Consider the following 12,645-nt stretch of genomic DNA (forward strand, 5'->3'; position numbering starts at 1 on the left):
GCCCGCACGTGTAAAACAAGAGCCTACAGACACTCGGGCAGCCTGCACAGACCGCAGCTGTGAGGAACAGGGGCAACGCGTCAGGCTCAGGCCCTGAGAGCGCTAAAAGCCCCCAGTGACACAACTTTGTACACAAGAGCACGCAGACGGGCATCTGATCTACCAGCTTACCCGTTCCTGTGGATTCTGACCCTCTACCACCTGGCCCTGCACGGGGTGCCTTGGGAGCACGTGGGAGGCAGCAGAACAGGCACCCCCAGAGTTGGCACGCCCGTCCCAGGAAGGGCTGCTGACCTCCAGGCTCCCAGCACCTGAGGCTTCACGACTCCTAGACTCTTGCCAAGCTGTCCGCTGGTGGCCTCCTGTCCTGCCCAGCCCGAACCTGCTGCCCCTCCCTGGACCACTAGAGACCAGGCCCCAGCCAGGGAGCCAGGCTCGACTGGGCCCAGCATCAGCATAGGCTCGTCCGGGAGAGGGTCGCCAGCTGGGCCCACGCTCACTTCCTGACAGCCTCCGGCAGCCCCCACAGGGTCCCTCTGCTCGCAGCTCCCGAGCCCTCTTGACCCTTTTGCAGGAGCACAACCCTCCACCCGCTGGCGCGGTCTAGAACCTGCTCTTCTCCATCCCCGCTGCTGCCAGACCCTCTCACCAAGTGTGACCTTGGCAGGGAAGGTCTAGGGGCCCCACCCAGCCTCTCTGTCCAGGGGCCACAGCGACAAACTTGGATCCACGGGCCTGGAGGTCTCTGGGTCCAGGAAGGTAGCGGGCGGTGCCAAGAGAGAAGAGCCAGGCGGCCGCAGCAGAGGGTCGGGTTTAATGGTCACTCTAAGGGGTATCGTACATCCTTCAGAGCCCAGCACATGCCCCTGCTCCTCCCTAAGCTGAGGGCACAGTCAGGTGTCCTCACACCCAGGCTCTGCGGAGGGGGGCCTGCCCCCGAGCCCCAACAACATACAAGAGCTGGCCCTACTGGGCCCCAGCTAGGCCACATGCCCCAAGTCCACCGTGGCTCAGCGCTGCCGCGGGGTCCTCACCCACCGGGGCCCAGCCCCGGCCCGCCCCTGCTGAACCTTTGCACTGAGAGAGGGCTACGACCCAGGCTGGCAAAAGCTGAGCCGCAGCACAGCATCAGGGGGCCGGGCGGGTGCTGGAGGACGGGGAGCCGGGGGGCCCAGCTCAACCCAGAGCCTCCTCTGGGACAAGGGAAGGCGCGCCCCTCCCCTGCTGCCCAGGCACCCCTGCTGGGCCAGCACGGCTGAGGTCAGAGGAAGCAGGGACGGCGAGAGGGTACAAGCGCACACCATCAGGGACTTGGCCACGGCCCGGGCCAGGCCGGGCAGCCGGGCAACACTGCTCCCCCGACGGGCCGCCCTGGTGCTGGTGATCAAATAGGGCAGGGCAGAGGAGCGGGGAGCAGACGAGGTCCTGGACACACACGGGGCTGGGTTGTCTACACCGTAACTGGTAACACAGCACTTAGCTACTCAACTAGTCACGCTGCTTCCCTCTGGACTGTTCCGGGGCTGTGAAAATTGCACTTATGTCTACGGACCCGAGGAGAGGAGGCACCTCGGGGCAGGGCCGAGGCCCCGTTGGTGCCCGGCCGCCAAGCAAGCCCTGGCCCCGGGGGCGAGGCTGGTCCCGGGCTGCAAGGGCTCTGACCTCAGTGGGCTGTGGTGCAGGGAGGGCCAGACCCCCAGGAGGGAACCTGAGCGACATCTGGGGGTGCCCTGAAGTGGGGACCCACGCGGTCCTGGGGCACACACAAGTGGCCCAGCCCCAGCCACTGGTCCGTGGAAGCAGCCGGGTGGGGGTCCCGGCCCTCAGAGAACATCCTCAAAGTCCAGCAGCTTCGAGTGCTGACGGCTTTTCCACAGTCGGTACAGCCGGAAGTCAAAGTAGGTCTCGATCATCTGCTTCCCTGGGGTATGAGAAGAAAGGCCAGGGCTCAGGCCTCACCCCCGGACCCCAGCGCTCAGGCGGAGAACCAGCCTAGCCCTGGCAAGCTTACCTTGGGCCGACAGCTCCAGCGGGGACTCGAAGGTGACCTTGTAAGGGGTCATGAGGGTCCTGAGGTTCTGGAACAGCTGAAAGGGCAGGGCGGGGCCGTGAGTTCAGGACAGGGGAGGGGAGGTGTGGGGGAATGGTGTTCAGGGAGCAGGAAGCCCCCCCACTGACTGGGCTCAAGCACAAGAGGCTTCTAGGGGCTGAAGGAAGAGAACGGAAGGAGAAATGAAAGGCTGTTAACTCTTGTAGTGGGTCCGGGGTCTCCAGAGGCCTGGGGCAGGGCTTGGGGGTCCCTGTACCTTCTCCCCGTTGGGGTTCCCCAGAATGTAGCAACCCATGATGTGGATGACGTTTGGCTCCGGGTTCACTTTGCTCATCAGGCGGCTCAGGCGCTTCCAGAAGCTGGTGGGGGAGGGGCTGGGTCACCAGTAGCCTCCAGCCCAGGCCCCCGCGTGTGGGGAGGGGCAGGCCAGGGCCCAGGACCCGGCTCCGGAGACAGAAGCACTGTGGGGAGGGACTGCAGGGACGGGGTGTGCACACAGACGCCGCCTCCACGGGCAGCCCACTCACTGGATCATGTCCTCCTCCTTCTCCACTTTGGCGAAAGTAGCCACCTTGTTCTTGAGCAGGTACAGGTGTCCTGGGCCGCCCTGTCAGAGACGGGGTTGGCCACGTGGCTGCACACAGCGGGCGTCCACGCGCGGCCCCCGTCACAGACACGTGCTCGTTCACCAGTGTGTGAAGGCTGCACGTTCTGCGGAGGACTCGTCCCCCCGGCAGGAAGGGGCTGGGCGTACCTGACAGAAAATCAGCATCTTCCAGATCTTGGCCCCTTTGTGGTAGATGTTCAGCTTCTTCTCGATTTCCTCTAGGGAGGGAGGAGTGAGAACTGTCCCCCAGTGTCCCCTCGCCCCCCGCGGCCTGTAGGTGAACCCCACACGGGATCAGAGGACAGCGGGGCCGCAGGGCACATACCCAGAATGTCCTCAAACGTCGCGTGCTCGTGGTCCTGTGAGAGACACAGGCCACACTCTGGTCAGGGCCCCTCCCGGGCCGCGGCCCCCCACCCCCAGCCCCGGGGCTGGCGCAGAGGGACTCACGTAGAGGATGGGGATGATGGACGGGTCGTCCCTGCGGATGATAGTCGGGATGAACTCAGCTTTGGGGACCTTGGAGGAGATGAGCTGGAGACAGCACAGGGGGCGGCTCAGGGCCCAGCTGCCTCAGACCCAGTGGGTAGCGGGAGGTCCCAGGAGGGCACCCCCCGCTGCTGGGCAGCCTGTGTGATGGCTGCATCATTTCCAGGTAGAGCCTGTTGGGCTCCTGGAGGAAAGAGAAACCCCCCACCAGCCCACGACTGGCTGGAACAGGAAGATCATAAAGACACCCGACCTCACCATGACCTTGGGGGGGCACAAAGCCCGCGGTGTCACAGGCCACTGCCTCCAGGCCCTTCTCAGTCTCCCAGTCCAGATCCTCGAAGCCCTCACCCAGGGTGCAGTGCGAGCTCTGCAGGTCACTACCTGAGGGGCAGGACGGGTCACCAGGGTGGACCCCTAGCAGCACCTCCAGTCCCAGCTGGAACCCGCAGACATGAGCAGTGGACAGAACCCACAATAAAGGCTCCCGGAGGGTCCTCCAGGTCAGCAAGTAACCCAGGGTGCGCGACGGAGACCGACAAAGGCCACCACCAGCCTAGCGACACTGGCCGCTGCCACCATATGTGGCCACCCTGTGGACCCCCACACAATGTCAGGGGGGCAGGACCCCAGGGCCCTGGAACCAGAAGCCAGGCAGGGCAGCCCTTGGCCCCCCCAGGTCTTCCAACACAGCATCCTACCCACGAAGTATAAGGGGCCAGGCGCCCCCCCCCCCCACAGATGGGTAAGCTGAGGCTCAGAGAGCAGAAGCGCAGAAGCCTAGCTGCCCAGGCAGGAGGCCTGCCCGGCGAAGCACGGGAGCTGGGGCCTGTGGGGGGGGGCCCCTCTGGGGGCAGGTGGGCTGGCCTGCGCCAGGCACCTACTGTCTCGGGAGTCGTGGGAAGTGTCGGCTTTCATGGGGGTGGGGTCGCTCCAGGACCGGCTGAAGCTCCGCTCGCGCCGCTCCGCGAACGCTGCAGTGAGAGCAAAGCGGGTCAGCGGCGGGACGGGGGCCAGGAGGGGCAGAGCCTGAGCTGACCCTGGGCCTCGGCAACCCAGAACAGGGCTGGCTCCTGGCTCTGGGGCACCACCTGGGATAGCGGGAGGAAGGGTCCATGGCTAGGATGTTGGAGGGCGTCAGTCCGGGGCGCCTGTGGGCTGAGTCTGGTGTGCTGGGGCAGGGGCTGGTGCCCCAAGACCCCAGTGGGTGTTGGTGAGGGAAGAGTAGGGTCTGGGGCCTAGGACCAGTGGAGGCTGGATCTGTGCAGATGGTTGGGGGCGGGGCCTGTGCAATGATCTGTGGAGGGCAGAGCCTGGGGCAGGGCTGTGCTGCAAGCTTGGGGGTGGGGCCTGGAGCCCAAGCTGAGCCTGAGGCAGGGGTTCTGTCGCAAGGCTAGAGGCGGGGCCAGAGTCCAGGGTTCCCTGGTGGGGCTGCGGTGGGGGTTTGGGACCCCGGTCTCTCTGGTGCAGCCAGCAGCCCGCAAAGCCCCAGCCGGCCAAGAGCAGTGCCACACGCCTGCCCACCCTCCTGCCCTGGGTCTTACTCTGGGCCTTCACCCTCCGGCTGCCGACCATGCGTAGGTGTTTGCGGAAGTTCCTGGGGAAGAAACACGGGGGGCTGGTGAGGATCGCCAGAGTGGGTGGGCGGTGGACCAGTCCCCCATGCTCCCTGCTTGGCACTACTGCCCGCAGCCAGCGGGTCTGCCGTCACCTCTTTAGGAAAGAAATGCCTCTCGCCCCTGCGCTACCCTACTCGCCTACCGCCCACTCAGAAGCAAATCCCACTCCGTCCCTCGTGCTGACACCTTTGCAGGGCTCCCCTTTGCTGCCAGGACAGAGGCACAATGAACAAACCTTCTCTTGCTCTTGGCCCTATGACACGACCCTGCCCTTGGGTGACCCTCCTGCTTTCAGGAACCCACCCCCACTGCCCACCCTTCCAGTCCCTCTCTGAGCCCACTCTGATCCCCACCAGCCTCCCTCGCCAAGTGGTCAAGGGCTCCTGCTTCCTGTGCTCAGCACAACTGTCTGCACCAACCCCAGGTAGGATTGGAGCCTGCGGATACTCCCTCCCTGCTCTTACGGCCCTGGGCCACCTCAGAGACAGGTCGTCTTTACCCCCAAATGTGTGCCCTACCAAGGTCCAGGGTCCAAGACGGACACGGTTTCTGGCCACATCTCTGAGGTGGGGCTCGGGGAGGATAAGCCTTGTTGCTGACCCCACAGCTCTGGGGTTCAAGGGTCAGAGAGAGACATGGGTGGGCTAGCTGCCTGTAGTTCCACTGTCAATGTACCCCCAAAACACAGGCCTGGGGGCCCAGGTTCCATGATCTCTCCTGCCTGCTGCGTCCCCAGAGCAGGGCCAGGCCAGTGGTCGCCACCGCCCTTCCCCCATCAGGTCTGCCAGGGCCCAGTGGGCCCAGACCAGACCAGCACAGACAAGAGACGGACCCTGGTGGCGAGTGGCTGGCAGGCCCTACCTCTGGATTACAGACGCGGAATCATTCTCCCGTTTCCGGCGCTTCCTCTCCGCGCAGCCCCTGAACACCCTGAGAAACCACCACGAGTCAGCACTGCCCTTGGCCGCGGGTAGGAGGGACCGAGACGTGGGGACAGAGGCGTGAGCACAGGGCCTGGAGGGGTATCCAGGGCGCCGGGCCAGGCAGAAGGACCCTGGCCTGTCTCACCCTGTCCTCCGCCCGGCTCCTGGCAGGCCCTGCTGTGGCCGTGGTGCTTGCTGGGACGTGGCACTCCCTCACAGTCAAGGCCCAGGTCCCTGGCCTGCCCAAACCTATTTGGGGGTGGGAGGGTCCCCCAGGGACAACCCCAGTGCTCTTAGGCTCGAGGTCCCAGAGTACTTACGAGATGCTGGAGGAGCGGCGGGAAGGGGCAGCGTGAGAAAGAAGACATAGTGAGCCACGACCCCACAGCCCTCTAGGTTCCCTGTTACTGCCCTTGTCATTGACTCCGGGGGTCCCTCACTCATACTCCAGGCTCGAGCAGGGCACCAGCTGTGCTGTGGGAAGCCCAGGCAAGGGTGGTGGATGAGGAGGTCATGGGCCCATGCTACCAGGTGCCATGACACGGTCAGGTGGGCACAGAGGCCTGTTTCTGCTGGCTCTGGGCCCGGCGGCCAAGCTGACCACCCCCAGCCAGCCTGAGGGCGGTGATGGGCTCCCCAGAGTAGCACAAGGGGTACACTGCAGCCAGCAGTGCCTCTCAGAAAGGAACTCCGCGTCCGAAAACCCAGGTACGTGTCATAGAGAGAGAAGAGCAGGCCCCCGCAGGGACGCCTGGGGTGTGACCCCCCGAGATGCACAAAATACAAGTAGGCCGCTGTCTCGGGAGCTGAGATGAGGCCATGCCCAGGAGAACCACCCCAACTGGAGACTGCAGCAGCTGCAGCCTGGGGCCAGGTCCCCAGAGGACCAAGAAGGACAGGGGAGGGCCAAGAGAGCAGAGGGCAGGGCCGTGGGGAAGGGAGGGGTGATGATGGATGGGGCGAGGGAGAGGCAGTGGGAGGCTGGGGGAGGAGAGCAGCCAGCCCTGCCTTCCTTGAGACTGTGTCACATCTGGCAGACATGGTAGGACAAGGGCACGTAGGGCTGCTCAGAAACAGCCGCCCAGGCGGGCCTCGCAGGTGGGAGAGGGCCTGGCAGTAGTTCCCGAGCACCAAGAAGAGGCCCCAGGCCCAGGCCCCGCGCCGTGGACACCCTGCAGGTGCACGACTCACGCTTGCATAGTTGTGGTTGCGGTCTGGAAGCTGAAGAGGTTTTCCTTGGGGAACCACGTCCGGATGGGGGTGTCATCTGCAAGGCAGAAGGAGGGACAAGGGTGGCTTGGGGGTTTCCTGAAGCTGCCAGGGAAGGGGATGCTTCTGCCCGAGCCAGTGGGGGAAAAGCACCAGGGTCCCCTAGCCTTCTCCCAGGTGGGCGGACGCTGGCGTGAGGCCGTAAGGTAACATGTGCCGGCTCAGCTGCTCACGCCGAGACACTCAGCAGCTTCGTGAGTCGGTCTCTGCCCAGCTCCCCCTGGGGCTGCCGACAGCGGAAGAGCGCGCCTCTGCAAACACAGCCTGTGTCCAGGGGCCCAGAGAAAGGGTTCACTTTGCCGCCCTTTGGAGAGGAGGCACAGGCCGGGGACAAGGGCTGCAGCCTCTCTTGGGGGCTCTGGGGCCTTCTCTGCAGGCCGCCCACTCCACTCCCTTGGACCATTCCAGGAGGGGGGAGGTGGAGGCCCTCACCCGGTGTGGAGACAGTCCTGCTGAGGGCTGCCCCTTCTCAGGACCCCTACAGCTCCTACCCGGGGCAGATGAGAATTTGCTCTACTTTCTCACCCTTGGCCCAGCCCCAATCCTTGCGCTCTGTCCATCAGAGGAGCATGAGGTCATGGAGGTGAACTGCCCACACCCCTGGCTTGTGCCCTGATGCCCAGGCAGGCTGCGGACTGGGAAGGCCAGGAGGTACCCTGGGATGATGTGAGGGCGCAGCTAGTCGGCACGCTGCTTTTCAGGAGGTGACCCCAGAGCCGGAAGGCGTGGGGCTGCTCAAGTGTCCCTGAGAGGCCGCTTCTCCACGTAGGAAGCCTCCAGGGCTCACCGACCACCCGCAGAGCACCACACTTCCTGGCCAGGCCCCAGACGCTATGTGCTTCCCGAGGTTACTGTGAACGTTGTTGGCTGGGGCCCAGGGCAGAGACTGATCCCCAGGACTCCCCAGAGGCAGCCTGATATTCTAATTAAGCCATGTTTTCTGTATGCTCCACCCTCGAGAATCCCCTAATCGCCCTCCTCCAGGAAGTACTCCTTGACTGACTTGGTGTCGCTGGGCACCTGCACACCCTCCACCTGTCCAGGCCTCACAGTGGTTGTTGCCAGCAAACCCCAGCATCGGCACCCTGCCCCCGAGCCTGCCCTCACCAGACACACGATCGACACTGTACATCCTCTCCAGCTTCTTGCGGCGGCTGGTGGCCTCAGGCAGGGGTGGCTGGTCCAGCCCAAAGGCCCGAGGGGAAGGGCTGGGACCAGGGGCCAGCTGGGCGCATCCGGGACATTCCTTGGAGCCCTGGCGGCTGCCTGCCCAGCTCTGGCAGGGCCTGTTGACGTCCTCGCGGCTGCCCCCGGGGCTGGCACGCAGGGGCTGGCTGTGGTGGTGGGGGTGCCGTTCCCGCTGCCGCCGCCCCTTTACCACGGCCAGCTCAATGGCCTCGGCCTCCGGGCTGGGCAGCAGGGCCGGCTCCCCGGAGATGGTATACACGCGGGGCTGGGGGCCCTCACCAGCCGGCTTTCCACTGACAGCCTCCTCTGAGAGGCTGCCCTCGTAGCGGCCATTGGAGACGAGGGAGAGGCGACGCTTGTTCTGGGGGGCTGGCTGCATCTCGGGGGAACCGTCGTGGCCAGAGTAGGCATCAGCCAGCAGGTGGTCTGGGGGAGAGGTGCCAGGTGAACGGCAGCCCTCTGGCCCTGCCCTCCCCTTCTGATGCGGCGAGGGCAGAGAACTCCCAGAGTCCCTGGCCCAGATGGGGGGGACGACTGGGGCTGCCCTGCAGCCCCAGTGACCAAGTTCTAAGCCCCTGCCATCTTCAGAAAAGGTGTTTGTGACCTGCGTACTCCTCTTGGAGGCTCCCACCCTCCTCCTACCTGGGCCCCAAGCCCTGGGTGTGTGTGCGTGGGGGTGAGAGGCTATGCTACCTGTGGTTGATGTGGGGGGACAGGGGGAGACAGGAATGAACATGCCACCTCCCAGCCTTCCACTGCACCCATGCGCCTAGTGCCAACTTCTCCCCTCCCCCCCACCAGCTGGCCCCCAGAGACAGCGGTGCCAACCCTGGGGGTGCCAGGAGGCCTGTTGCCATGCCAACGGCCCAGGCTGGGTGGGTGCCATGGTGATGAGTGACTCTGAGCTCCTCCTGAGGCTCTGGGCCAGGGAGGGCAGGGGGCGTGAGGAAACCAGCCCAGCAGGGCAGCTCCTGCTGCCTGCTCCCAGCCCTGGAGCTGGGAGCAGGCCTGGGCCAGGCCTGGGGCAGGGGACAGCATCCCTAGGCTGTGGGGGTGGCGGGGGGAGGGGGGGGTGCTGCGGACCAACTCCGTCCGGGCACCTCTTCGAATGCCCCTACCTGCACCGTTCCGATTCTCAGGGTGACTCTGGGACAGGTACTCGCCAAATGCTCGGGCTGCTCTGAAGGGTGGACAGCGGGGTGCGCTCTCAGTGCACCCGGGTCGCTCTGGACGCTCCCCAGAAGGGAGCTGGGGTCCCCACCCCCACCCAGCCCTTGGGCACCAGCCAGGTAAGGGTCGGGGTCACTCACGGCCGACCGTGCCGTCCCGCCCCCAGAAAACCCAGCGCGGGCAGGGCGCAGCTCCGGGCCCCCCCCCGCCCGGGTCCCGGTGCAACGTGGCCGGCGCCGGGGTGGGCGCTCCGTCCGGCCGCCGTCACTCCGTGAGCGGGGTCCGCGCGCGGGGGTCGTGAGGTCAGGCGCGTCGCCCATAGCGGTCTCGGGAGCGCGGCCGCGCCGAGCTGTCGGTGGCGGTGGGGGAGGGAGACGCGGCGAGGAGCCCCGCCGCGAGGGACGGGGCCGGCGCGGGGAGGACGCCGCGGGGGAGGGGGCGGGCGCGGGGCCCCGGCGGCCGGCCCGCCGCACTCACCGCACTTTGGCCGCCACCGAGGACATGGCCTCGCTCCTTAGCGCCCTCCTCCGGGAGGCGGCGGCGCCCATGGTCGCGGCGGCGGCGGCGCATCCCCTGGCCTCAGAGCGCGCCCCGCGCCCGCCGCCTCCGCCGGGGTAGCCGCGCCGCGCCGGGGCCGGAGCTGGGGCTGGGGCTCGGGCCCGGGCCCCGCATGGCCGCACCGGGCCGTCCGCGAGTCCCGCCGCACCCGGAGAGCGCGGCCGGGGCCGGGGGCGGCGGCTCCGCCCACCGCGACGTCACGGACGGGGCGGGCCTGGGGCTCCGCCCACCGCTACGTCACGCCTTGGGGTGGCCGCCTGTGACGTCGATGCCCGGCGGGGTCGTCCGGAGGGGACTGGGGAGGTGGTTCCGCCCACCGTGCCGGCTTCGGGGTGGGGTGGGGGGGGGGAGGTTTGGGGGTGGGCGCGGAGAAACTGAGGCCGGCGGTCCCCTGACTGCAAGGGCCTAGGCCTTCGGGTTAGGGGGCTCCGTGCCCCTGGAGACCTGCAGGGGCTGCGGGCCCCAAAGACGCGGGGCCGAAGTTGCCCCTCCTTCTATACAGAAGGGCTCCCTGGTCTCGGTGTGGGCGGCATAGTTCTGTGGGGGAGGATGCCCGACAGGTCAGGAGGGGTCTCCTCGGTTGGGGGGCTCCCCAGACCCGAGCGGACCCTGGGCATCCTGCTTGCCTGGTCACGGGGGTGCCTGGGGTCCCCCCTCCCGTGGTGACTTCGGAGGACAGCAGGCGATGCTCCCAAACCCTCCCCCCGCACCGTGCACCAGTGACGGGCCAGGCTGCTCCCTGGCCCATCGTGCCGCTCTCTGCCACAGGGACTTGGCCAGGCACACGTCCACACACGGTGGGATCCACCTTTATTGATACATTAAGCAGGTGCACGGGGAATTCCAATACCTGTCCGAGGCACCGGGCCCCACAGTGGCGGGCACAGCCCAGGGACTGCTGTCCGCACCCAGTGCCCCACCACGCAGCTGGGCCTCCAACACCAGGGAGGCTGACTAGGGGGCTCCCCGCCAGGTCTCGCTGGCAGGCTGGGGGAGAGGCCCTCCATGGGTGCTGCTCTAGGGTGCACGGGAGGGGAGACCTCTGTCCATCGCAGTCTGAGTGCCAAGGGTAGCAGCAGCCCGGGGGGCAGTTCTGGGAAGCCAGATGGGGTTTCAATGCCGGAGGGAGGACTCGTCGTCCTGGAAGCAAACAGCACAACGTCAGGGTGGGGGTGAGCCTGGACGGCTGACCCTGGGCCAGGTTTCTCTGGCTCTGCACTGCAGGGCAGCAGGGAGCGAGCAGCTGGCCTGCCCAGAGCCCTCAGAGCTGACTCAGCCCAGGCGTGCAGGCAGGTCCGGACAGCTCACCGAGTCCGAGCCTGCATGGGCCGGGGCGCTCTGGAAGTCCGCATACGCATCCTTGGGGCCGTCCGGCAGCTCCTCCTCATACTCCGTCTGGTAGTCAGACTCATCTGGGCACAGGGGAGGGCTGTGTTGGTGCCCCCAAGGGCAGGGGCCGTGCCACAGCGGTCATCAGGCCCCAGGGCTGCTGGGAGGGCCTGGAGGCCAGGGCAGCTTGTGGGGCGTGCCAAAGGTTAGAAGGGGACACTGCCAATGTCATCCTCAGCTATGCAGGTGTGTGTCCTGAGCCCCAACTCACCGTCCACCGTGGCTGCCTTGGCCGGCTCGATGCGAGATACAATCTCCGCAAGGTCAGTGAAGGAGGCGTTGGGGCAGGTGAGGACCTGGAGAGCCGAGGTGGAAGAGACATGTGGCCAAGGCCACAGCTCCCCTGATCCCCACACCACAGCCCTTGGCTGCCTGGCCAGTCCCCCAGCCCCTCTCTGCAACCCTCTGTGGTCTCGGCCTGCTGAGATGCCCAGCCCCCTGGAGTTGGGGCAGGGCAGGGCCTAGAAGAAGCACAGAGGCCTGAGCAAATCCCCATCCCGTCCCACCATGAGCAGCAGAGCCACAGTGAGAAACAAGGGATGTCAGGGCAGAGACCAAGAGATAGCTCCCACAGGGCCGCACCCCTGCCCCCATCCTCTGGCCCCGGTGGGGGTGTGTGCCAAGGTCCCGCAGGCTGCAGGGAGCCCTGCACCTCTCAGGCCTGCTGAGACAGGCAGAGGGCCGGTCCCAGGAGGGAGGGAGGGGCGCTAGGTCGGGCACTCACGTCACAGGCCTTCATCTTTCTCGGCCCCTGTCGGTCCTGCAGCATCTTCTCCAGCACGCCACTCCGACCCCAGATGTCAAAGACCGTCCGGCCATGCTGGTACCCCACTTCCTGTACATACACCAGGGACCCGGGGAGGAGTCAGGAGGCCCCACTTCTGGGCTGGGACATGAGGGCAGGCGGGCACCGCGCCCCAGCGGCACTCACGCAGATCTCGTTGAACTTGCTGAAGTCCAGAGTGCCGTAGCCGTCGATGGGGGGGCGCAGGTACTCACAGTACTCGCTGTTCTTCACCATCTCCAGCTGCCGGACGCAGCACACGTAGGCCAGGCGCGTCTGGATCTCCGCCATGTTCAACACCTGCTGCCCTCACAGCGTTGAGCCACGCTCTGCGGGCCCCCCCAACCCCACGGCCCCCATGCGGGTGCAGCTGCCTGTCTCCCACCCCAACCCTTGCCCTCCCTCTCCCAAGGGGAGACATGTCTCTGCTAGGCCTGGGAGGAGGGCGGTGCCCAGCCAAGGTTCCTGGGAAGGGATCCTGGCGGGTAACGGGCCTGCTCCCCTCCCCAGTGCTGGTCCAGCCAGGCTTCCCGACACGGACAGGGAGCAAGTGAGTGCACCCCCGCTGGCTTGGAGCCTGGAGACCACTGCAGCCCTCT

At 66.5% G+C, this 12,645-nt stretch overlaps 2 protein-coding genes across 8 annotated transcripts in view; both read right to left on the reverse strand.

Annotated features, from left to right (window-relative positions):
- Positions 1–793: 793 nt before the first annotated feature.
- Positions 794–10,026, reverse strand: NSMF (NMDA receptor synaptonuclear signaling and neuronal migration factor). Of its 5 annotated transcripts, XM_032866327.1 has the most exons (16): positions 9,793–10,024; positions 9,264–9,325; positions 8,065–8,571; positions 6,880–6,955; positions 6,009–6,014; positions 5,627–5,695; positions 4,691–4,743; positions 4,031–4,120; positions 3,411–3,530; positions 3,108–3,196; positions 2,983–3,016; positions 2,805–2,875; positions 2,578–2,657; positions 2,307–2,409; positions 2,012–2,087; positions 794–1,921 (listed from the first exon to the last, which is right to left on the reverse strand). In XM_032866327.1, exons 1-16 carry the CDS (start codon positions 9,861–9,863, stop codon positions 1,824–1,826), a joined length of 1,605 nt encoding a protein of 534 aa, XP_032722218.1. In that variant the 5' UTR covers positions 9,864–10,024; the 3' UTR covers positions 794–1,823. The 5 variants fall into 5 exon arrangements, with proteins under 5 accessions (XP_032722218.1, XP_032722222.1, XP_032722219.1 ...); XM_032866331.1 differs by lacking the exon at positions 4,031–4,120 and having other exon boundaries at positions 9,793–10,026; XM_032866328.1 differs by lacking the exon at positions 6,009–6,014.
- A 640-nt stretch (positions 10,027–10,666) lies between these two features.
- PNPLA7 (patatin like phospholipase domain containing 7) overlaps positions 10,667–12,645 on the reverse strand; it is a 59,637-nt gene continuing 57,658 nt past the window's right edge. For all 3 annotated transcript variants that reach the window (XM_032866334.1, XM_032866332.1, XM_032866333.1), the window contains exons 32-36: positions 12,194–12,346; positions 11,987–12,097; positions 11,474–11,558; positions 11,182–11,285; positions 10,667–11,013 (exon numbers count right to left, since the gene is read on the reverse strand). In XM_032866334.1, the coding sequence (XP_032722225.1) occupies positions 10,987–11,013; positions 11,182–11,285; positions 11,474–11,558; positions 11,987–12,097; positions 12,194–12,346 (480 nt within the window). In that variant the 3' untranslated portion in view covers positions 10,667–10,986. The remainder of the gene's footprint in view (positions 11,014–11,181; positions 11,286–11,473; positions 11,559–11,986; positions 12,098–12,193; positions 12,347–12,645) is intronic.

The sequence above is a fragment of the Lontra canadensis genome, unplaced genomic scaffold (genome assembly GCF_010015895.1).
Source record: "Lontra canadensis isolate GAN:19392208 unplaced genomic scaffold, GSC_riverotter_1.0 scaffold30, whole genome shotgun sequence".
NCBI classification, from domain to species: Eukaryota; Metazoa; Chordata; class Mammalia; order Carnivora; family Mustelidae; genus Lontra; species Lontra canadensis.

Bases quoted from the DNA above. Each gene is read 5' to 3' on its own strand.
- NSMF (XM_032866327.1), bottom strand. From the start codon at position 9,863: ATGGGCGCCGCCGCCTCCCGGAGGAGGGCGCTAAGGAGCGAGGCCATG. The intron at 6,956-8,064 runs GTGAGGGCAGGC...TCTGCCTTGCAG, and splicing joins CAGTGTCGATCGTGTGTCTG to ATGACACCCCCATCCGGACG. The intron at 4,744-5,626 runs GTAGGGCCTGCC...TTTCTTCCCCAG, and splicing joins TCCGCGTCTGTAATCCAGAG to GAACTTCCGCAAACACCTAC.